The sequence below is a fragment of the Xenopus laevis genome, chromosome 2L (genome assembly GCF_017654675.1).
Source record: "Xenopus laevis strain J_2021 chromosome 2L, Xenopus_laevis_v10.1, whole genome shotgun sequence".
NCBI classification, from domain to species: Eukaryota; Metazoa; Chordata; class Amphibia; order Anura; family Pipidae; genus Xenopus; species Xenopus laevis.
Window position 1 is genome coordinate 34,045,151 of NC_054373.1, and position 24,731 is coordinate 34,069,881.

Below are 24,731 nucleotides of genomic sequence, written 5' to 3' on the forward strand. Positions count from 1 at the left end.
TTGCTCTTTAACTACAACCCTCAGTAGATGGGTAATATATTTACACCTGGCATGGCCCAAGTTGGACAAATTTGGCCTAGTATCTTAAATCACTTGATGAAGTCACGTAGAAGTGCTCCCTGATGTAGAAGCAGCTAGAAAATGTAAAAGGAAAATAACCAAGGTGTTATGTTCACTGGGGATGTGTCTGTAGAACAGAGAAAATTACAGCTACTAGTGAAAGTCAAATATAGAAAAGAACAAATGAAAATGTTTCTATTTATGAATTGGGGGCTTCGTGCTGTGCCGGGCAGCAGTGCAATGCAAAATGGAAGTGAGGAGGCAAAACGCTTGCACAGAGAACAATGTATGTTTTGTGCGAGTGGGAGGACAATCAGGTGTTATTATAAAGAGTTGGGATTATGGGAGCCACTAGAGAAGAAGGAGGAGATTAACGATAAAGAAGAAAGACTTTGGTTAAACACAGACTGAATAAATGTTGAGAGGAGACAAGAATAAGTCCGTTCACCCTAACAGCTCTAAAGAGCACTGACCCTCTTCAGAATCACCATGAAGGAGAATTACTGATACTCATGAAGTGGTACAAGGAGACTATAATCACGGAGAAACACTAACGACTCCATGAAATCAAATGTACTCACCACAATGGAATGCACATGGCTTTGTTATTATATAATCACACGTTTTCAGACAAAATTGCAGGGCCCGGAAAGGAGGAAACTGCAAGGGGAATAAGTGGAACAACCAGTCGAACAAATGAAACACTCATGCCTTTACTGTCTCTTATTTATACTTTGACTCTTACAACAAGAACCCGTGCAAACTGTGAATATTGAACCAGGCTTTGTGATCTCAGCCAATAAGAGATCCCATTTTTATGTTGTTTTTATTTCCTGGCATACATATAAACATCTTTACTCCACCATAGAAATTAAAATCTTCCATTTCTGTTTGTCTGTGAATATGTAGTCAGTTGCTACATACAGTAACTAAGTTATATAGATCCTGCATCACAGATAGAGTGATACAGGGGATTCTCTTAGGAAAATACAGGTAAGGGACCTGTTATCTAAAATGCTCAGGACCTGGGGTTTTCCAGATAAGAGATCTTTCTGTAATTTGGATCTTCTTACCTTAAGTCTACTAGAAAATCATATAAACATCAAATAAACCCAATAGGCTGGTCTTGCTTCCAATAAGGATTAATTATATCTTAGTTTGGATCAAGTACAAGGTACTGTTTTATTATTATAGTGAAAAAGGGAATCAATTTTTAAAATCTGGATTATTTGATTTTAATAGAATCTATGGGAGACAACCTTTCTGTAATTCAAAGCTTTCTGGATAATGGATTTTTGGATAACAGATCCCGTACCTGTACTATAGTTTCTCCCATCCATATATTAGGTGATAGGTGGCCTATAAGCATTCCCTACCATGTTCAGCAAAAATTAGAACTTTTTAAAGGGGTTGTTCACCCTTGAGTTAACTTTCAGTGATATTCTGAGACAATTTGCATTGATTTTCATTTTTTATTATTTGTGGTTTTTGAGTTATTAAGATTTTTATTTAGCAGCTCTCCAGTTTGCAATGTCAGCAATCTGGTTGCCAGGAGCCAAATGACCCTAGTAACCATGCACTGATTTGAATAAAAGACTAAAATATGAATAGGAGAGGGCTGAATAGAAAGAGGAGTATTAAAAAGTAGCATTCATAACAAATGTGTAGCCTTGCAGAGCATTTGTTTGTTTAGATGGGGAAACTAAAGGAAAGATTGTACCAGTTGCACGGCCCTGATACCTGTACCACTTGCTTCTGTCTCAATGAAGCTCGTGCCAATGTAAAAGAGTTAAAGATCGTGGAAATAAGCCAGGCTCCAGAAACCGCAGAAACTGTGCTGCAAGGTTTAATCACACAACATGTTTCGAGCTGCTTAGCTCTTTTTCAAGTGTAGCAGCTCGAAACATGTCTTGTGATTAAACCTTGCAGCACAGCTTCTGTGGTTTCTGGAGCCTGGCTTATTTCCACAATCTTTAACTCAACTCTTTAACTTTACATTGTTTAGATGGGGTCAGTGATCCCCATTTGAAAGCTGGAAAGAGGCAGCAGCAGAAGTAAAATAATTAAAAAACTAAAATGAATGAAGACCAACTGGAATGTTGCTCAGAAACGGCCATTTGAAAACAGTTCACTTAAAGCTGAACCATGCCTTTAAACGGGTCCTCCGGCCAAAAACAGGTATTTGCCTAAAGAATAATATACATTCAGGGGCGATCCGCCAATGAGGCGAGCTGAGGCGCTCGCCTCAGGCGGCATCGCCAGCTAGGTTTCCAGGGGCGGCAAAAAGCCGCTCCTGGTGCCTTTAAGAGCCGAATTTCCGGTTTTTGAACCGGAAATTCGGCTTTACTAGGGCGAGAGAGCGCAATTGCGCTCTCCGCACTAGCGTTGCTGCCTCCCCCCCGGAAATCGAATCGGGCTGGGGGGGCGGCATTACTGGAGCCGCCTCAGGCGGCAATGCATACAGAAACGGCGCTGTATACATTTATTGTTTTAATAGATCTACCAGACCTCCGAGTGTATGGTCATCTTAAATGAGCTGCTGTACATGACATCTTGCCCTGCGGCCCGGTGTATTTTGAAAAGTACCAGGAGTGGGAGTCACATTTGTAAACCAGGGGCAGAAACGCCAGTTACTGGTGTTTTGTGCTGTGTAATACATCACTCCTTTGTTATAACAAGAATACATGTATTGCCATTAAATTGCATGATGCTGAAAGGTAAGGATCACTGGCAAACAAGGTGTCCAATTCTCTCCCCTCCGGCTGTTAGTTTGCCTGAATTCATTATGCCTTTATCAATAGAACATCATTACTTTATTATTAAATGCAGGAGGGGATTAACAATGTATGAGATCAGACTGCAGCTTCAGGCTCGTCTGTAAATATGAGCCAATAAATGTGGGTCCTCATTTCACACATTAGGTACATGATCTGCCTATGTGTTTTATTTTACACACACACACACACATACATAGATGTATAAAAGAAAACACAAAGGCAGATCATGTCCCTAAATGAGATGCAATAACTGGGACATTTTGCTTACCTGTAGACTATTGCTTCATGACTCAACTGATCATTTCTTTGGTATTTTGTCCCTGCCTAGGGACGGGCTTGCTCCAAGGTGATTGCAAGCTTTGTCTTCCCTAATAACCGAGTTCCCAACTTAATCACCAGAACTATGATGGAAAGGATGGAAATTGTCTGTCGTTATTTTCCTGCTCCAACCCCTTGAAGCCCATTGGTGAAATGGACCATTAGGCAGAAAATCAATTGGATCAATTTCAAAAAGTCAATTTGAACTAAAGTAATGGTACTACTGATATATGAAAATAAACGACACTTGCAATTACCAATAACAACTAATTAGTTAGTTGCAAGTAATTCGTTTGGAACAATCTACTACTAGTTATTAGACTAGGGGCCCATCTAATCTCCAAACAGTTTTTACTCTCACTCAACCTCTTTTTTTTCTCATTGTCTGTTTTCTTTAAATACTATAATCAACACTTCTTTCTATTTGTACAGTTTGTTCCCATACAGAAATAGGGAAGACCATGAAATAGGTCAATTGATTAAGAGCAGGAGGGTCCACTAGAATGTTTCACGGTATCCTGATTGGCCAGTCCAACGCTCTACATGTGACCTAAAGTATTCATTACTTTTGCGCCCCTTAGTGCTCCAGCGCTTGATTCAGGGACATTTTTTTTGCTGGCAATTTATGTACTGCCTAATGGCTGAATCTACATTAACAAAGCCACGTAACTTTACAAACATTCGTCTGCATAAACGCTCTAAATCTGGGTTCTTTTGGCAACGCTAAACTGTAAATCCGGGATTCTGTTTAGAGTCGGTCTCCATAATCTCTTTAACACAAGAAAACAATACATAATAGTAAAAAAAACAAGGTTTATAAATTTGGCAGTTGTGGAGTGGGAAATGACTGGAGAAGATATTCAATTTCTGCATCCTTTGCGCTCCATTCATAAAACAGGGCTTATCAACTTTTGATTACAAAATGTTCTTTCAGTGTTTAGAGTTACATGGCAGCTCCTGCTCATATTTAAATTTAATACACAAAGAAACCCAATGCACCCTGGAGCCCTCCAGATGTCCTTGAACTGCACCAACGAGCTCCCCCCCATTTCAATTCAACAGCATATTACAATTACAATTAGATATAAAATATATTACAATTATATTATTTTAAGTGCATGTAGCTAGAAAATAAAAACTGAATAACAATGATTCATAACTTGAAAATATATGCGTAATTGTTGTCAAGTTTGATTTTGACGAATGATAAATCCAGTCTAAGACTTCATCATAAATACAGAATAATACGCTTTGCTTCAGTGCAATAGAGGACAGGGGGCAGGGATACGTTCACCAATAAGTAACAAGTAATTTAATTTATTAACTTTGAGAAATGCAATTTCAGAAACAGCCCCATGAGAACACAGTGGGCTAGATTGACTGGGGATTTATTCCCAATAATCAGCCAATTTGTATACATACTCCTGAGCAGGGTATCACATAGGCATCAGCTGGCATAGGTTTATCTTGATGAAAAAAACTTTTATTCCCCTGTAAGTGTGTTGTATAGCACAAATATTAACTAATAAATCCTTTGTGCGGATCAAAACATGGCTGAGTTGTAGCCTTGATGTCTGGAATATCCAAGCATAAAAAACTGCAGGCTATGGAGAAGCCAGGGGCTGAATGTAGGAACAAAGTAAAGCCTTTCACACCTAGGAACTAAAATAGATGTCTCAGATAAAGCCCTTGGGTGAGAAGTGCATTTTATTGTTCCTCTCCCCAGGTTCCTAATCTCCCTCTGGGGTTCCAGAGTAAGCATATGATAAAGGGATACTTTTCATCTTATCCCCTTCCAAGCACTGATCAATGCTTTATATACGTTGGTGTTGTGTAGTTGGAGTTAGATATGGCAAGACCTGGTACCAGATAGAAATAGATACAAGTACGGGACCTGTAATCCAGAATGTGCAGGACCTGTTGTTTCCACATAATGGATCTTTCTGTAATTTGGATCTTCATAGCTCAAGTCTACTAGAAAATTATGTAAACATTAAATAAACCCAATAGGCCAGTTTTGCTTCCAATAAGGATTAATTACATCTTAGTTTGGATCAAGTACAAGGTACTATTTTATTATTACATAGAAAAGGGAAATTGTTTTTAAAAATTTGGATTAAAAGGATAAAATGGAGTCTACGGGAGACGGCCTTTACATAATCTGGAGCTTTCTTGATAACGGATCCCCTGTATTAGCAAGAAATGGTTTTAAGCCCTCAGTTATGCATGTATATTCCTTCTAATGAAACTCCAATAAAAAAAAAAAACACACAAACAGGCTTGAATTTTCAATACTGAGAGGATTTTATTATACAAAAGTATAAAGGCAATCAGCCACCCCCTCCCATTCATAATATTAATTCTTCATTCAACAGAGAAACGGAGACAATAAATAATCAGACAGAAAGAGAAGATTCACACACCTTACACAGAAATCATAGTCACAATAGCTGGATGTAGTCATTGCATCTGTAATCTACTATTTTTCACCAGGCTACATATGATCAGGTCAAACCGGTTTTATGGGTTTAATGTTCTTCCTACACAAACTGCAGAAATTCGTGGGTCTGGACGTGGAAGGTAGATTTTTGCATTCATTGTTTTATTTTGTAAGACATTGTAAATACAGTTGTTTTACCCTGATTCAGTCTTCTGTAAAGGCTAATTAGCAATTAAAGGGACTCGCTGTTGTCAGCGACATACTTGTTTTGGGACTGCAATGACATGTGCAAACAGCCCCACATGGGATCTGTGATTCCAATTAATTTTTATTTGCAGTTTTTAAAATATGACATAAGTGCTCAGAGACACAAAGGCAGAGATCTAAGGAGCATGTATTAATAGGTTGTTTTTAATACATTGTTATCTAGAATACAAATCGACAGTTGGAAGCAACACTACAGAACAACTTACATCTTCCACCTATAGTTCAGCTCCCTATTGTATGGAACTGGTACAGCCATCGCCAATATAGGAATGGGGAAAAAAGGGTCATATTTCACAAATACTACCAGTATGAACAAACCACTACAAGATGCATTTGAAAAAGAATATATAAACATTCTGGTTGGTAAGCGAAAGCACAAAGAGGGGAACCAATCTTCCAGCCCTTAGGGCAGAGACACGCGCTCAGATTCGGGGAGACTAGTCACCTATCGACAAATCTCTTCTCCGGAGCGACTGATCTCCCCAAACTGCCTCCCGCCATCTAGGATGACAATCGGGTGTGTTGTTTTCCGAAGTCGCCCGAAGTTGCTTCATGAGGAAACTACGGGTGACTTCGGAAAACGAATCACTCCGAGTGCCATCTCGCCTGCGATTTAGATTCTAGCCGACAGGGGAGGCAGTTCGTGAGATTAGACACCCCGAAGAAGAGCAAATAAATCTCCCCGAATCTGAGTGTTTGTCTCTGCCCTTAGTGTGCATTGACTTTTCCCATCTGCACAATGCAAGTAAAGTTACTCTAGGATTCAAATATATTACCATATAAATGGTGAGTTTGTTGATGCCAATACCTTATACTTGTTGAAACAATGAACTGGGATTAGGGAGTATAGTTATCAATGTCTTGTTAAATTAAATGGAAGGAGCCTCCTACAGCATAACATTGATATTTTAAGGGGCTGTCTCCAATACAAAGTTCATTTCACTCCACTCAAAGCTCTTTGTCTGTAGATGAATCAGAATAAATATCCAGTTTGATAAATGACCCCCAGCATATTTTCCATTGTTCTTAAGGTATTGGTGGAATATAATGTGTGGGACTGGCAGAGAAGATGAATATATGCAACTCCTCCCTTGGGAAATCATATTCTCTCACTAGCCCTGTTAAAAACGATAAAATGTTATGCATTGCCGATTCTCAGATAAATCAAAGGGTCAGATGATGCCACAAATCTGTAACATTAAACTACATTTAAAAGTGTATTCTTTGTAGTCCTTTTTTTAATTTTACTTGCTCTTATATATCAAGTCCCCAAGGTTCTTCAGGCCATGTAGTACAGACCATGAGGAATATACTGGTCTAACTAAAAAAGTCTTCACATTTTTAAAAACACTTATTTTCGATTTATATGCAGTACAACTTATATTCAGGTAAGTTGGACAACCTTCATAAAGACCTGCAGAAATCAACTTTTGAGCCTTTTTATTCAGTTATGGGAGAGTTCTCATGATTCACAGGATACTATTCCAGTATAATAATGCAACGGTTATACTTTAAGGGTGAAAGATTGGTATATATACAGCTGAAGGCAGGTAACTGTCCAGCAAAGAGAGACTGCCATTGGCTTCTGGCTTCCAATAGGCAGCAGGACATAATAAGTTGTCATTATTTTATCATTTGTCATTTATTATTGAATGCCACCTTCCATTTATAATAGGTTCAATATTAATTGAATCCTAGGTGTAACTATCAGATGGTTGCTTCTGGGTTTTTATTTAGAATTCAGACTGCTTCCAATGTAATAATATGGTTATAAAGATGTTCATAACTTAACCATCATCCTTTAACAACTGCACTCACTCCCATGATCATCATCATTTATTTGTCAACAGCCATCTCAATTTAAAGGGCCTGCCATTGCCATGCTGGTATACACAATATATTCCACAGCATCTTTGTTATGAACAATGGGCTGTGTAATTACTCCTCCGTTGCGGAATCTGCTGAATCAACTGTATAAACAAGATCTTCATCCCGAAGGACCCAATCAATATTACCCTGTTCCAGCAAAGCAAGAATGACTAGTTGGAGGAACAGATGGATGAATGTTCTGCCTCCCTCTACCAATGGTGAACTGCAACTTGTTTGGTTTTTGGGGTGGAGATGGTTCCTGGGAAGTGGAAAGGGCAGGAGATAAGGACCCCTACTCTGCAGCGGTACTTGTTGCACCATTATATTGGGTGCTTCAAAGTGCCAAGTGAGCTTCAGGCACTTTAGAGAATATTCAACTATATGTTCTGTAGTATTTTATTGCTTTTTCTATCTAGGGCAGGGGATATCCAACAAGTAGCTACAGAATTCTCATAGAGCAATCATTGCATGCAAATGCAGTTTTATTTTTGTGACAAATAGGGTGTCATATTTCCCCAGTTTTGAAGCAGACCTGTCTAAACCTGCAGCCCCCTGGAAACCATGGAACTACAACTTCTGGCATGACCAAACAGCCTTTTGAGGACTACTGCAAGTTGTAAAAGATGGAGACAGGTTGAGACATCCCTGATTTAAGGGAACGGAATTTGCACTGTTGGCAAATAGGTTATTGATCCGATAATGTATAGGCCTGGTCTATTTTATGCTATGTACATACTCCTAACAATATCCTATCATACAGAGCACCCTCTTCACACCACTATGATTAAAACCAAGATCTTAAAAAAATCAATTGACTCAAAGGTCAAAAGATCCAGAGCATTTAATTATCAAACTGTTAATTACAAAAGCGTAAAAAGCGTATAAACGTACAAAACGTTCACTGTAATGTGAAACAGTATACAAACAACGTCATCCCCATAGGGCCTATATGGGCCCACAGGACACAGTCCTGTTATATCACAGAATATTTGCATTTAATGATGCATTCATTGGCCACAAATGTGAAAATGCTGAAACATTTTTTCTGAGAGAAGGACCAAAGAACACACTCATTGTGAGTGCTACACGTTACCTAGAAACACATACGGAATGTTTCCCATTGTGGTTCCACAATATTTCAGCACCATATAAATTCCCTTGAGGTAGAGCATCCTTACTATCTGCAGGCTTCTCAGTTCTTTCTCTGACTCAAAACTTTGGCTTCGTTTTAGCACCTAGCTGGTTGGATTGTTCTCCGAACAACAATCTCCCATGAGAATGTCAGAGCCTAAGCTTTGAGGCATCCTAGAACATACTTGATGTCATACAGATGCAAATATTTTCCATCAGGTCTTGGAGGCTGCTCAGATTTCTGTTTTAGGGTCAGACTTTTTTCCAAGTATGGAGAATACTGTTCAAAAGCTATAGACAAGCTTGAGAGTTGCATACTCAACCTTCCAGCGCAGTCTATGTTGACTGTATTTCGGGCCATATCTGCCTTAGTTGTTTCTTCAGAACTAAAATCTCCAGAATGCAAGTGGATTAGACACAACAGTCTGCTCTCCACGGGGGTTCACAGTTGACTTGGTCATATAACCTCATAATAAAAATGTACAAAGGTGTGAACACTCCAGTGTCCTGTATTCCTTTAGTAACCCGTCTCCTTCATGAAGCCTGGGCACCCATATTAAATAAACTCTTTACAGAGCAAATTTCTAGTTCGAACAGAGTTCAGATTTCAAGTATCCAATCACGCAATGATCTTTTGTGGGATTTCCACAGATGCTCGTAAGAATATGGCATTATCGCGTACATAATTGCGTTTCCTTATGTCCTCATTGGAAATAAACTTAGGGTAGCCAAAGCCAAGGGTGCTTTCATCTAGTGAATTTCTGGAACCACCGGGCTTTTGGAAGTTCTTCCAGTTGGGGTCAGGGTTGAAAGTTTCTGTTATATTTTGAGGCTTGGACAAGGATGGGTCACTTTGGTCAAGAAGGGAAAAGGTGACACGATATGAAAAGGGCCATTCTAGTAGGTTGTCATATTCCCCAGGAAGAACCCGTATGTACACGGACAGATAACTGCCCTCTCCACTGCCATTTCCATTTAGAAATGCAGAAACCTGAAGCTTGTAACCATATTTGTGAGTGTAGAAGGGTGGGCTGAAAGACTCATAGTTGCCTCTGACCTTTGCTTCTTGAACTTTTCGGGAGTAGTCACTGATCTTCCAGATAAGCACCCCTTCACTGCTGACCGACAGTTCTTCCACTTGTTTCCTCAACTCCAGGATTTCTTGCCTTTGTCGGCTGACCAGGGATGACATCATGCTAAGGTGGACTCTCATGGTCTCTTCCAGGTGTCGGCTCATGGTGATCTTTGGGCCCTAGTTAGTGGAAATAAGTTCAGTTAGATTCTTTTCATAGCCATACACTGTAATAAACCAGATGATATGCCTGAATACATATTGGAGGCTGAAAGGATGGATACTATTCAGAAGCAAGGATAATTTTACATTTCGGAATGGCAATTAAATACAAGGAGATGTGACAATGGACCCCTCCCCTGTTTGGTTGCATGTTAAGGTGGCCATAGACACACAGATCCTATCGTACGAATCGAGGATTCGTACGATTTTCAGATCGTGTGTGGCGTGTGCCGACATCTTTCATCCGGCGGAGATCGGTCGTTTGGTCGATCGGTCAGGTTTAATTTTGACCCGACCTATCCCGCCGGAACCCAGGGCACATCGTAATCGGATCGTTCGGCCATACGGCCTAACAATGAGATTACACCCGATATAGCCATGTTTGTTAATGGCATATCGGGGAAAGATCCGCTCGTTTGGCGATGTTGCCAAACGAGCGGATCTTTGCATCTATGGCCACCTTAAGAGTTGTCTGCCAGGCAAGCCCCATTGGCTTGCCCACTGCAAATCAAGTGATGTTCAAGAGGAAATAATATCACTCAGAATGTATCCAACACTGATAATATGCCCAGTATGACATAAACCTATTTGTAAATTACATTCCAACAGTGATCTGGAAAAAAACTCCCCAATCATACAATATCTAGGATGTCAAGACATTATACTTTTTGGGTACAATGGTTTGCCCCCCATAAGCATTTTGTTTTAGTGTTCCCATACCTTTAAATTGTGAGAAAGCTTAGCTCACAACAGATAGGGCCTATTTATAGCAATGCACCTGCTCCTCTTCTGCTGCCAAGTTGCATTTGTGTCTATACCCTTAGCTTGCAATATAATACATTTAGTGCAAACATAGCACAGCAGGCTATTATGCAAGCTAAGAGAGTAACATAAATTAACACCTCCAATGCAGTTTTCCATTTGTCTACAAATAAACATACATATCCTGTTTGCATGGAGTTAATCCAAGTCTCGTTTGGGATCCATTGAACCTTTTGCAGTAGCTCTTCACTGTTGGCCTGACAATGTTTAACCCTTCCAACATATTAGTTGTTCCACTTGGAAGCTCAGTATATGAACGTTTTAAATTCTACTTTTTACCAGTTTAATGTTCATTTGTTTATATTTATTTATATGGTGAATGAATTGGGATTAAATGGTCTTTATACCTATACAGATAACATCTTATATAGAAACGACACTAAAGTCCTGTCTACCTGTTGCTACATATTCATTTCTCAACAAGGACTTTTCTTTTATTGCATTAGTGAAAGGAAATCTGTCTGAAAATCCCCCAGCAAAGGTGTTACTTGACATTATATTGTTGTTTATTTGCTATGCCATAAAACAAGAACTGAACCTCTAGGTCTTACCCGGTGTTTGCAGCCAGAGTCTTTGAAAGGGCAAAGCACGAGGGCAGAGTTGCAGCTCTCCTTTATATGGCTGCTCAGATCTTCTCTTGCAATGCTCGATACTCCACATTGATTGGGACATGGAGTTGGAAACCTTGGACATTGGTACTGGTGACTCTGCAAGATGAAAGTGAAATGTTATTCACAAACTAAAACACATATTTTACTAGGAAATAATCAACTGAAAACGGTTTACTTCTAGTAGACCGGATAGGACAGTGATGTCCAGTTAAAGTCTGTATGTATATTTCCAAATCAAACCGATCCACTTATAATATGGTTTCCCTTCTATTAATTGGAACATAACACATTTCTACTTGTGAGCGCATATACAAATAACAAAATTAGGGAGCTATAAGGATCCAGCTGGCCTTTTATACCAATTTCTGAATGATAACCTAGGTTGGTCTTGTCTCTTACCTGGATAGTATCAAACACAAACTCCTTGTTGCAGTAAGGGCAGGGTTGGGTACGCTTGGGGCATTCCACCAGGGAATGTTGAGACAACACGCGCCTCATCATGCGAGCTCCACACTTATTCTCACAGTACACACTCTCCTGGGGACAGCAGCCCTGGTGTTCCTGGGAAAACAATCATTTCATAAAGGGATTATTTTGATGGGTTTTTGTATCTGTTATTATGCCAATAAAACAAAAACAAGAACCTAGTGCAGGTATTGTCTAGAAGTGCTTATGAATTTGGTGTGATAGGAAAATACTATGTTGCTCATCTGCGTGAGCTTAAGAATAAGAAGGTTACTGGCTCAAATATCAATTCCTGCCCTGCTTGTAGTTCCCAAACTGTTGGGTTGATTTACAGCCCACACACCCATGGACTCTATTAGTTGGGCTTGCTGTAGAATGAGTAAGGAATATAGGCCTCCACTGCTGCACAAATGATTATGTAATGAGGATGAATCAAGTCTTACCTCATACGCCTCACCGGTAAAGTCAGTCCCGCAAAATTCACACCGTACTTTGCGCTTTGGGCAATCGTGCTGCATATGTTCTGGCAGGTCTCGGCGAATCAGTTTAGTGCTGCAGCGGTTCGGGCAGGGAATAACATTGAAGGCACAAATGTTGAGGTGAGCCTAAATGTCGAAAAAGCGATTGGAAATCAAAAACTGAGCTTTTGTGCAACTTCAAATGGCAGAAACATTTCTGGGACTATTTGATGACCTGTTATTTTATTTATTTGAATAGGTTAAATATACCCAATGAGTAATAGGTAAAACCCAAATAAGTAATCTAGTTCCCTTGCACACACACAACAAGCCTTTAACAAGTGAGTGTTGTGACTCATTAAAAAGTGACACATGAATGTCTGATGGTTTATGGTTAGTACTGGATATTAAAGTCTGATGCAGAGCAATTTGCATTAGAGTTTAGAGTCTTACAGAGTATATATATTAATAGCAGAATCATTCTCTCTGATTCCCACCTGGAGGGTCACCCACATCATGAACAGCTTCAAATTCTCAACCAATGAACCCCCCAAACACCCACCAAAGCAATAGTCAGATTCTTCAAATTCTGTACCCTTCTCACCTGAAGTTGCTTCAGCTGCCCACTCCAGCGACAGCCTTCTTCACTATGTATACAACGTATAGTCAAGCTCATGACCTGGGTTTCTAAGTCTCGGTCTGGGTAAATCTATTCAAAGGGAGAACGCAGAGAAAGAAGCAAAATCAATATACAGAGCAATAATAGAGTTTTGAACAGAATGAACACCTGTCAAGTAAGGGGGTTTCTTTCTATGCTAAAAATGTGGAAAGGAACACCGAGAGCAGCTGCCAGTTCAGCTGTGCCCCATTGAAGAACACATCTGTCATGAAATTCCGTTGAAAATAATCCTGAATTTTTTTTCTGAGCTCAGTTGTACCACAACACTCCAGTTATACATAGATTCACATGGAAGGAAAATTAATATAAATTTTGTTTAGGGCAAGACGCAATGAATATGAACTTCTTACTGAATAAGGATAGGGCAAATTCAAGTCAACCATTCACAGAGATGCCTGCTACTCTCAAGTGCCGCCTTCTTCCCCTGCTACACCACAATGCCCCTTTTCTCTGGAACATCGCAATACTTTAGTGACTTTTACTTTATCTAACTTCTGTGCTGCGTTGGGCTTGGACACAAAAGATTCGTTTTTACTCCTGCATTTATAAAGGCGCCTGGAACAGAAGGACTTTGTTGTGGGCCTGAGTGTCTCCTGGGTTCAGCATACAGTGGTTCTGAAGCAGTTTTATTTGGCAGATATTCAGTTGTCAGGACTGCCAGGGGCAATTGCAAATGAGATCCCCACAAAAAGAGTAAAAATAGAGGCCTTTAAACACGGAGAACTTTCATGCCAACAAAATAACCCTTTCTAAGGCATTGGCCATATTATAGTGCGGAGCAATCTACCTCAATGTTTTTACACTAATATAAAGAAATAAACGACGAATAGGCAAATCTGTATGTAAAAGGTCACATTCCAGACAAAGCAGTTACTGTTCTTTTTCTTACCTTTGCGTAGTCAAGAGGGAGTTGATCTTCTGGACATTTAAATACTCCTTCACTGTCAAGAAAAAAAAAAAAACAGAAATACAGTAAAGGTGTGTCCTTTATAGTTTGCCAAGCAAGTACAAACTGCCAGGTGAGTGCACATCAGTGGAAAACAATAAAAAACATTGATCATGATGAATTTATTATGTTCCTGTAGGTACAGACACACAGGGCAAATAAAGCTCAGGGTAAAGAAAGATCAGTGAGAGATCAGGGGCTGATGTATTATGTTTGGAGGTTATATAATAAAACAGCACCTTGCACTTGACCCAAAAAAAAAAAAATATGTCCCTTGTCATGGGACTTCTTGGCAAGTTATAATAATGTTGTATATACAGGTATGGGATCTGTTATCTGGAAACCCGTTATCCAGAAAGCTTCGAATTCCGAAAAGGCCCACTCCCATAGACTCCATTTTATCCAAATATTCCAAAATGTTTAAAAGGATTTGATGACTTGATGCAAACTAAGATATAATTCATCCTTATTGGAGGCAAAACCAGCCTATTGGGTTCTTTAACGTTTACATGAATTTTGTAGTAGACTTAAAGGGCACGTGTTTGGTAAAAATGTTATCCCCAACCAAAGGCAAATACAGCCCGCATTCCAGTTGGGGATTACAGTAGCTATTTATTTTTTTAAAAATGCCTCTGCCATCGATACGCTACCAGCCCCGGGAGGGAGCTCCTGGTGTGAGCAGCCATGTCTGGTCACTCGCAAGTGCATAATGAAAATGTGTCCCAAATTGCTCATTATGTGTCACATGTGCATTATGCGTATGCGAGTGACATAACACAGCTGCTCGCACCGTAAGCTCCCTCCCGGTTCGGGTAGCGTAGCGCTGCCATTTAAAAAAAACAAAACGACTTATCCCCAACCGGAATGTGCGCTCTATTAGCCAGCACCGTTGGTTGGAGATAACATTTTTACCCAACAGGTGCCTTTAAGGTATGAAGATCCCTTACATAAAGATCCCTTATCCGGAAAACCTCAGGTCCTGAGCATTCTGGATAACAGGTCCCATACCTGTACAATAAATGCAAGTAAACAAAATCTCTGAGAAAGGGTCTGTTCAAGCACAAAAAAATCAAACCCTGATAATGGTTTTAGTAACATCTCTCTCTGTCTTCAGGTGCCTCACGTGGTCCCCTACTACTATATAACAGTATATGTTGATGACAGCACAAAATAATACCTTATGTCTATTGATACACCATCCTAGTACCCTATTTAAGTTTAGGGGGCAGATTTATCAAGGGTCGAATTTCGAAGTGCAAAAAACTTCAAAATTCGAACATCAAATAGGCTAGTTCAACATTCGAAGTCGAATTCGTAGAATTTTTAAGATCGTACTTCAAATTGAATGATTCGAACAATTTAATCGTACGAATTCACTTCGACTTAGCCTAATGTTGGCTGTTTTAGGAGGTCCCCATAGGCTAACATAGCAATTCGGCAGGTTTAAGGTGGCGAAGTGTCGAAGTCAAAGTTTTTTTTTTAAAGAGACAGTACTTCGATTGTCGAATAGTCTAAGCATTTTCAGTTCGAATCAAAGTCGAATTTGGCCTATTCGATGGTCGAAGTACCCAAAAATTACTTTGAAATTCGAAGTTTTTCAATTTTCAAATATTCACTTTGAATTCACTTCGACCCTTAGTAAATGTGCCCCTAAAAGTTGTTCTATTCTGCTCTCACAACCCCACAGTTGTCGACACTTCTGGTTCTTACTGAAGATGTATATATATATATATACTCCCGTAAAATAACAAAAAGTGTTACTGATTCTTTTCTCGCCACTTTATGTAACAAGCATGACACAACGATATATTTCCATGACTTTACATATATATGTGTATACTTATTAACACACCTTTATATTCTCTGGGAAACCAACTGAAATAAACAAAATACCACTGACAACTGACAAGCATTTGCTTACAGCAGCTATACACATATCTGTTAACCAGTCTCTTGTGCTGCTTTATTTACCTAGCACTTTGCATTTATTCCATACACCTGAGAAATGGGAATATTTGTCCCTTCTGTCATGCACCAAACCCAGGACTGGATCAGGTTGCAAATGTAAGATCTTCAACCCTAAAATGCATATGGTTTTTTCATTTTACGTTATAAGACAATAAAGGCAATAATTCAACCACTGGATCAAAGAAAAACAAACACCCTCCCAACAAACAAATTGTATTTTATCAGCCACTGGCCACCATATGGTTAACATTCTTTCCTTTTGCTGAGCCACAGTTAGGGTCATCACCCGGCTTTGAACACTTTCCAACAACTTAAAAAAGGATAGAAAAGATATTTATAGGATGGATAATGTTTAGCTACTTTGCAAGCAGCCCACAGGCCCAACCATAATGATAGAACTGGAGTGCAAAGTCTGCCCTTTTCAGACTTTGTGCCCTTTTTTCTACTTTCAGCTAAAAAATAAATAAATAAATTAAAAAAAAGCAAAATGTCCTTATTGTGCCTCGTCACTTAATTGTCACAGGGACATGCACATTTTTAAACATACCATATCTAGGAATGACCTTTGATTTGAAATTGCAAAGCTTTTAACAGCACACACATAAAGACTATAAAAACATTTCTATTCCATAGACCATTTCATCACCGGATGACACAAGTTCTCTACCCGTAATACCAGGTCTCGCATTACTTGCTGATATGTTCCTAAAGTTTGCGACACATATAGACATCCGCTCGTTTGGCAATTTCGCCCTAGGGCCCAACAATTGGATCATTATGTAGCTAATACGGGCGGTCAGACTGCGTGACCGCATCTATGAATAGATGCGGGCACGATCCTACAGGATTTTTAACCCTGCCCGATCTACATCTGCCCGACTTTCAGCCAAATGTCAATCAGAAAAGCCCATTGGAGGGCCCTACACACGGGCCAATAAACTGCCTAATCGGTCTGTCTGCAACTTTTATTGGCCCATGTATGGCCAGCTTTACACTTACAGCCATGGGATACTCTACCCGCCCATGCCAGTTTATCCACTGGGTCTGCCTGCTCTTTAGACATGTTTTCCTATTAGCTTTGTAAAAAGGAAATTCCACCTCAGGTTAAAGGGGTCGTTCACCTTCAAGTTAACTTTTAATATGTTATAGAATGGCCAATTCTAAGCAATATTTAAATTGGTCTTGACTATTTTTTATTATAGTTTTTAATTATCTGCCCTTTTCTCCCAATTCCTGCTTTCAAATGGGGGTCACAAAAAAAAAAAACAAATGTTCTGTAAGGCTACAGATGTATTGTTATTAACTTATTGCTACTTTTCATTGCTCATCTTTCTATTCAGGTCCTCTCCTATGCATATTCCATATCTCCTATTCAAATCAATGCATGGTTTCTATAGTAATTTGGAACACAGTAACGAGATTGTTGAAATCGCAAGCTGGAGAACTGCTCAATAAAAAAAATAACCAATGATAAAAAGTGAAAACCAATTGCAAATTGGTACACGACCAGCTGAATTCTGGATAGTAAGAAGTGGAAGCTGTAGAATAGATCCTTCAAATAGAAGACCACAATGTGGACATCCCTGATCGATTATTTACCTGTAGTCACCTGAAGGGCATTTGTATATGATATGTAGGCTGACTCCCACGGATTTCCTACTCGGCATCAGTAACAGTGATTTATGAAGACTCTACAGGAGGCCACCTGCTACTGTTGTGTACAATGATACGTGTGAAACAGGAAGTAGCACATATTTTGGTGAAGTGCATGGGACCCACATGGGGTTATTCCACACCTGGCAAGTAACTGACAAGCTCACATGTAACTGCACCTTCCTGCGCACAGCCAGTGCTTTTATCCCCAGTATCAGCTTTAAGAGCAGAATCTTCTCCCTTGTAAAAAATAGTTTATGCCCTGACCCACACAGTATACCAGACCCTGTTGCATATTAAAGAATTGGCCTTTTCAATAAAAAGAAATTGATAGATTTTCCACATGCAGTGGTTGATCAGCCGACAGTTCCAAGAACAGACCCAGTGTTCCCATTTGGAAAGCTGCGTTCAGTCAACCCTCTTACTAGCACTTCCTGAGTGTTCCCATCGCTTTGGTATGAATCCAATTACAAAGCACATCTGGCCGTCCATGCAGATGCCGTTACATAGTTACTGTGCCAAAAGGCAGCTGAACTTGAACTCCCCTTGGAACGTCTCCCAGTGTGCTCAGCATACTACATCGTCTTTCTCTCTTACTTTACAGCCCCACTGTGCATTGCCATTATGAAGAAAAACTAATATAATGTTTTCAGTGTTTCAAGTCAAATGATTTAATGACTTCACGTTGGAGTTGCATTCTTTCTCCGCATGTTCTCTGGTAATGAAAAAAGCATGTGATTTTCACTATATTCAGAATAGTCTGTACGATATGTGCAACCACACTGGATTGCCTTGCCAGATACATTTTGTTCCTGTTCCTAAACATGGAAGCCGATTATCAGAGATCGAACTTGGGAATCCAGAAGGATTTCCAGCAGTTAAATCAGTTTTCTTTTATTTGTCAAAAATGTTCTTACTGTCAGGAGCATTGTATCAAACGGAAACATTTTTCATATTTGATACCCGTATCAGTTTGTGGTTGAATGCTTTGAGAAGTCACTCTATGGGGAGCACTATAACCCCATCTGAAAACCAAACAATTACTGTATAATATTAATTGTTAAACTGAACTGTTGTTATTTGCTTTAACAAGCAGGAACGCTTTGGTAACACTTATAAAAAGTTAAAGTAAATCAGCCACATATGAGTTTTTCGATTTCTTCAGAGTACACAGGTTAGGGGACATTGCCATTCGATATCAAACAAAGTGCACTGAAGATAAACTCCATTTTTAAACAGATTAAGAGACTATGGGGCCCATTTTATTTGCAAGTTATTTAAGCTGAGAAAGAAGCAGAAACTATGGGAAAGGACAAAGGGAAGGACAAATTCATGCAGAGAGACAGAGAGCAAAACGAAGGTCAGCCCTCAGAAACTGTTTAGCTGCCGGCAATACCCCCACTAAGCTAATATTTAACTTCATCTCTTGCAGAGAATGTAAACACACACACAAAACCAAAGCCATGTGAGTTGCCAAATACAAGGACATTGATGATACTGTACCTTAAAAGCAAACACAGCCATCTCTCTTGACTGCTACAGAGTCCATCTTTCCCAGGCAGAACACAGAAGTGCTGATTAGAAGTCGATGCTAGCTCCAAAACCCTTTCCCTGTAATACTGACCGCATCGAGGGCCACACCTGGGATCAGAAGGAGCAACCTGTACCTCACTGTAAAACTTAGCAATGGAATGACATGAGCAATGCTGGTTTTACAGAAACAGGTTCCTCTTTGGAGCCAGAAACTGTGCCGATATCAAACATATTTATATACCGATTACAATGACTGTATCTATATATGGAGTACAAAGAGCAACGGGAAAGTAGAACTGCGAACAGGTCTGGAGAAGTGCCAGAAACAGAACCTCATTATGATATCTAACTGCTGCCCAGAACTAGTTTCACTGAATATCGATCCCACTTTTATCGCAAAAATAAAGTCCTAACATCAAAACCAACATAATAAACATTCTGTATTTCTAACTGTTAACCCAGCACTCAAGTGTATGCCCCCAGACCTTTTTGATATAGCTGAACAAGCGAAGTAGGAGATATAGAACACAGGAGACCACGGGTTGCAAACAGATGTAATATACACTATTTTCTTCAAAGCCAAATCTCTCATTCTGTGTTCCAGACAGCTGCTCTCCGCTACACCCAGAAACGCTATGGGGATTCATCTCAGGAATTCCCACTTTTGCTAGAGACCTTGTCAGTGCCAATCACCTGCTCTCTCACACGCAAGAAGAATCCCAGTGGAATTACTGAGCGCTCAGAATGAACCATAATGAAACACCTGTCCAATTAAAATGTGGTTTTATGCAACATATGCAGAGGGAAACAATATTAAAGGGCCAGAAAGACCAAAAAGCTAAATTATTTACATATATAGGTTCTGTGTTTGACCAGCATCTGCAAAAATAAATAAATTTCCTGGCTGAAAATGGCTTTTATCCTACAGGAGATGAAGAGAATCATCCTAAAATGTACTGTAAACAGCTTATATGTTATCTGCTATGTAAATGCAGCAGTCCCTAACTTAAATGCGACCCCTGTGGCTTTACAATAGTTAATTTATATAAACAATGTGAAGCAAACACACACACAATATTTACTAGTGAAGGATATCAGTACAATCCATTTATAAATCTGTTTTTTTTTTTATTACAGGCCTTTTAACTGTGCTATAGAAAAAGCTGTATGGAGATACATCATTTTAAAGGGGTTTAAGTTAATTTTTAGTATGTTATAGACTGGCCAATTCTAAGCAACTTTTCAAATGGTCTTTATTTTTTCCAGTTTTTTGATTATTTGCCGTCTTCTTCTGACTCGGTCTGGCTTTTAAATGGGGGTCACTGACCCTATCTAAAAACAAATCCATCTCTACTTTTTATTATTCCTCTTTCTACTCTTATTCATACCACAGTCTCTAATTCAAATCAAGGGTAATATGCAAGAGGGAACTCACCAGATCAGACGGGTGGCCCGGGTGCATCGCCCCAAGCCCGTAGCTATAGGTGAGTCACAGTCAGTAGAAAAGATTTGACGAGCACTCCATTCACCCGTTAGATTAAAAGAAGTAAATTTTTTATTTCAGCATATTAAAAATATCCATTCCCTTGTGGAGTGCTCGTCAAATCTTTTCTGCTTAAAAAATGCTTACCAATGCTGCATCCTTTTTTGAAAGATTACATGTTTTGTAAATATATAATGAATTAGCACATCAGATAGGGGGTCTCTATAATACTACTCCCTCCCAGCAGTCAAAGGGTCTTCTTTTTCCTGTTGCTGCATCCCTAAATGCAAATTCAATAATTACTAAATAGACATTCGCATTAGAGTAGTCGAGGTACATTAAAAGTATCTCAAAACAAAATAACTAGTACACAGAAATCTAATTCATTTGTGCTGGCAAGATGGAAACCGCTGGCGTTTCAATACGTAATACATCTGGCTGCTGTAAGTGTTAACAACAGAAAAAAAGTCCAAGGCCTTTGTTCTGGCAACAACTTTCCTCTCCCCTTAAAAGACCTTCCTTTCAATCCATAACCCATCCCAAATGGTTTTGATGAAGCCTACAGAGAATAAACGGATTTCATGTAATTGGCGGTTTCATTACACATACACATAGCTATGTGCAAATTTATGATGTGTGGACACAAAAGAGCTTGCTGATTAATTTGGGGTCACACGTAAACTGAAATAATCCCAAACATAAGTTTTTCTCCTGAGAAGCCCTTCAGTGGGTCTTAGGCAGAAAACCAGAGAAAATACACAAAAGGGACACACACACATACAAGGTTGTCTGTCAGAAGAGCATCTTTACAAGGGAATCTGCAGCTGCTGGTGGGCAAACACATTTTAAGGGCAAAAACAAAGAGAACATTAAACATGTCCAGTGTCACAGGACACTAAATAATGATGATTCTGGCTACCTTAACACCTGTACTTACAAAAGTGAGGCTTTGACGCAGAAAAGGGAAGCTTCAGTTGTCACTTTCAGCAAAACCACCCACCATATGTTTACTAGAGCAGGACCTATAAAGAACTGTTATTTGGTTGATTCAGTCAAAATGACAGAATACAGATCCAAGTACAGCTCTTCTGTACCTGATTGTTCATAGCAGAGACACAGAAAGATGAATATGGCTGACAAAAAGGCATGAATGAGAAAATAAAATCTAAAAAGAGCATCACAAGGCACAGAATTGTCCAACTCGGAACCCCATAAACTGGGCACCACGGCAAGAAGCAACAGTGGCCAAATCAGAGTCCATTTCTTGCACAGAATTTTAGTAGATCAAAGTGTCAAGTGAAAGTATCAGACCTAGAGGACACCGGTTTGGTCTGCATACATTGATGAAGATATAGGAGGCCTAAAGAGGTCCAATGAGAAAAACTAAAGGTTCAGTCAATGTCAGCACTGCCTTATTGTATATTATGAAGGACTCATGGAACACGTGTTTTGCTTATTGATTGTGGATGTTCAGCCAGAACCCTGTGCAAACATCACAGAGCACCAAAAGGAGACCAGATGCTTGTGTTTGTGTTGAGAACACACATCTGCAGAACACAAACCCCTTTTTAATGGTCCTTGCAGAGCCTGATGAAAAATATCTCTTCTAAGACAGCATCCTACAACATATGGTCTCCTAGCTTTTGGGAAACAAAAACTTGGGTAGAGCACAAACCGGTCCCACATAGCTAAAAATAGAAACCAGCCAGGATTTCAATTTGCTTTTATAGTAGTAAAATAGCTGCCCACTCTCGCATTGAATCGTTCACATATCTGAAATAATTTGACACAGGATTGATTATGGAGATGTAATAGTGTTCCTCAAGGGGGTCGCTGAGCAAATATTACAAAGGGTAGAAAACGCAGGGCATTTTTCTGAGAATGAGCAGGACAAACGTGCTGCTTTAGGGAAATCCAAGTGACACCCTCTTTAAAATAATGCCTTTACAATATCAGAGTAAACTGGGCTACTAACAGCCGATTTTATCACATGCAGCATTGTTTTAATTAACGGCAATTCCATGGTAACAGCTATGCAAGAGAAACAGAAGTCCCAGTATTCCTGCCACCGGTCACAGCATAATCTTTGTATTTGGCCACAAGCTCTGCCTTCTTCTGATCTGGTTTGTAGGCATCAACTCAGTAAACCAAGGGGAGAGGTAGTGAGTGCCATATGATAAAGCAGTTTTGTAGAATATGCAAAGGTACAGGATAGCACTTAAACAGGCAGCGACTGATCTTACATGCCCTCAGAATCCCCCCATTTCACATGAACACTTTTTTATCTCTCTCTCGATGAGAAAGTGCTGTTATTGTACTGAAGAGAATAGAACTCCAACTTCCTCTCTAGTCACCTCCGCACCTCCAAACCATCTGACTTCCGATGGCTGAGGTTATTCAGGGGCACTGGAACAATGGGCAGATTTTATTCTCTCCCAGCAGAGGACAATGCACAGACTTGCTACACCTGCCAACATCTGACAGCCCCTATCTGAGAGATTTGCGCCTGGGATCCTTCCCACTACAAATGTGCCAAAGAGGCATTTGCTTTGAAAAGAAGTGTGCAGTGGGATAAAAGGCTAACTTATCCAAAAGTCAAAAATCAATTGTTCCCTCCACATTGCTCTACCTGAAAAAATGAACAGCGATTTAAGCTCTACTGATAACAGAACAGGGCTTATGGTATTTGGTACAGAAGTCATAAAGGGAGAGGCCCAACACGCTTGAGGTTTCTACTTAATCCGTTTTTGCACTAATCCAAGCTGATGGCCTGAACTTTGTAGCAGCTAGAAATAGTCTACTTTAGCCATAGGAAACCTGTCAACCAAATTACATTTGTGGGATAAGGTAGTTCACCCTGTCTGACCTCCATACAAAGCAGGTTTCCTGAATGCAGAATGAATGCGTATGAAGGACTAACAGAAACCTGAAGTTTCTAAGGCAATACCTTTCTCCTGACTGGGGGTGCGAGGATCTACTTCTGTACAGCAGCTTGGGGTTTGGATAGATTACTCAATGCAGTTTACCTAGTGAGTCAGATTTGCAGAACATGTGATTTATGGTAAATTCAAGAAATGATAGCTTCCAAAAGAAGTAACATCTGGGAGATATCAGTCAAAACCAACCCTTAAACCTGTCTGCTTTCTGACCCTGGGCTTGTTGCTTCAGTTTTGGGAGATTAATGGCCACCTCTTTAGACGAAGTCTAGCTAAGAACTGCATGGAAAAAGTAATATAGAACATGTGCCTGCAGAAAGCTGATCTCAGATCCATGGTGGTGTTTTAGTGAGAACATACCCTATGTACCAGAGTTATATTCAGGGTCAGACTGACCTACCACAACACCAGGGGGCTCCAGGAAAAGATTATTCCCATTGCTATTTCACCATAGGCCTATATAATACTCAATTTAAATCTAATTATTCAGTGAGATGGCCTTGAATGACAGGTTCGCTGGTGGACCCTGGTAGGCTCAGTTCAGTGTTTGTCATTGAAAGCATACATTAACCAAGCTTTGATCTGTAGTAAGGCATGAAATAGCCTGTAATAATTATACAGCAATATATAGAGTGGGAGCCCCATGGGACTTCTCTTTCAACAGACTGTAGGTTTCCATGATACGTCACCTCTGACCTCGGATAGTCACAACGGGTGACAAAGTGCTGCGGATCAATAAGAAGCACTCCTATTCTTGCGGCAAGTAGGGGAAAATCGTTAATATGCTTTTCCAGTGGAAATGAACATAAGACTGAGGATCACTTTACATTTTCTTCCATCCCCCTACATTGGTTAATATCAAGGCACAAGAAACAGGTCAGCTCAGACCTGGACAGAAAAACAAAAGCAGGGATATTGCAGCACAGGAATAAAAAGCAAGATCATAGCTGCCTGCTTGCTGGGAAAATCCCATATAATCTGTGTGTTTTATGACATAATTAGGAATTCCTGGCAGCCTACG

General features: G+C 39.8%; 1 protein-coding gene across 1 annotated transcript in view; it reads right to left on the reverse strand.

The window, feature by feature from the left end:
- Positions 1-8,554: 8,554 nt before the first annotated feature.
- traf4.L (TNF receptor associated factor 4 L homeolog) overlaps positions 8,555-24,731 on the reverse strand; it is a 29,913-nt gene continuing 13,736 nt past the window's right edge. The window contains 6 exon segments of the mRNA NM_001094032.1: positions 8,555-10,114; positions 11,530-11,685; positions 11,989-12,150; positions 12,498-12,659; positions 13,117-13,221; positions 14,081-14,132. Coding sequence (NP_001087501.1) covers positions 9,482-10,114; positions 11,530-11,685; positions 11,989-12,150; positions 12,498-12,659; positions 13,117-13,221; positions 14,081-14,132 — 1,270 coding nt within the window. The 3' untranslated portion in view covers positions 8,555-9,481.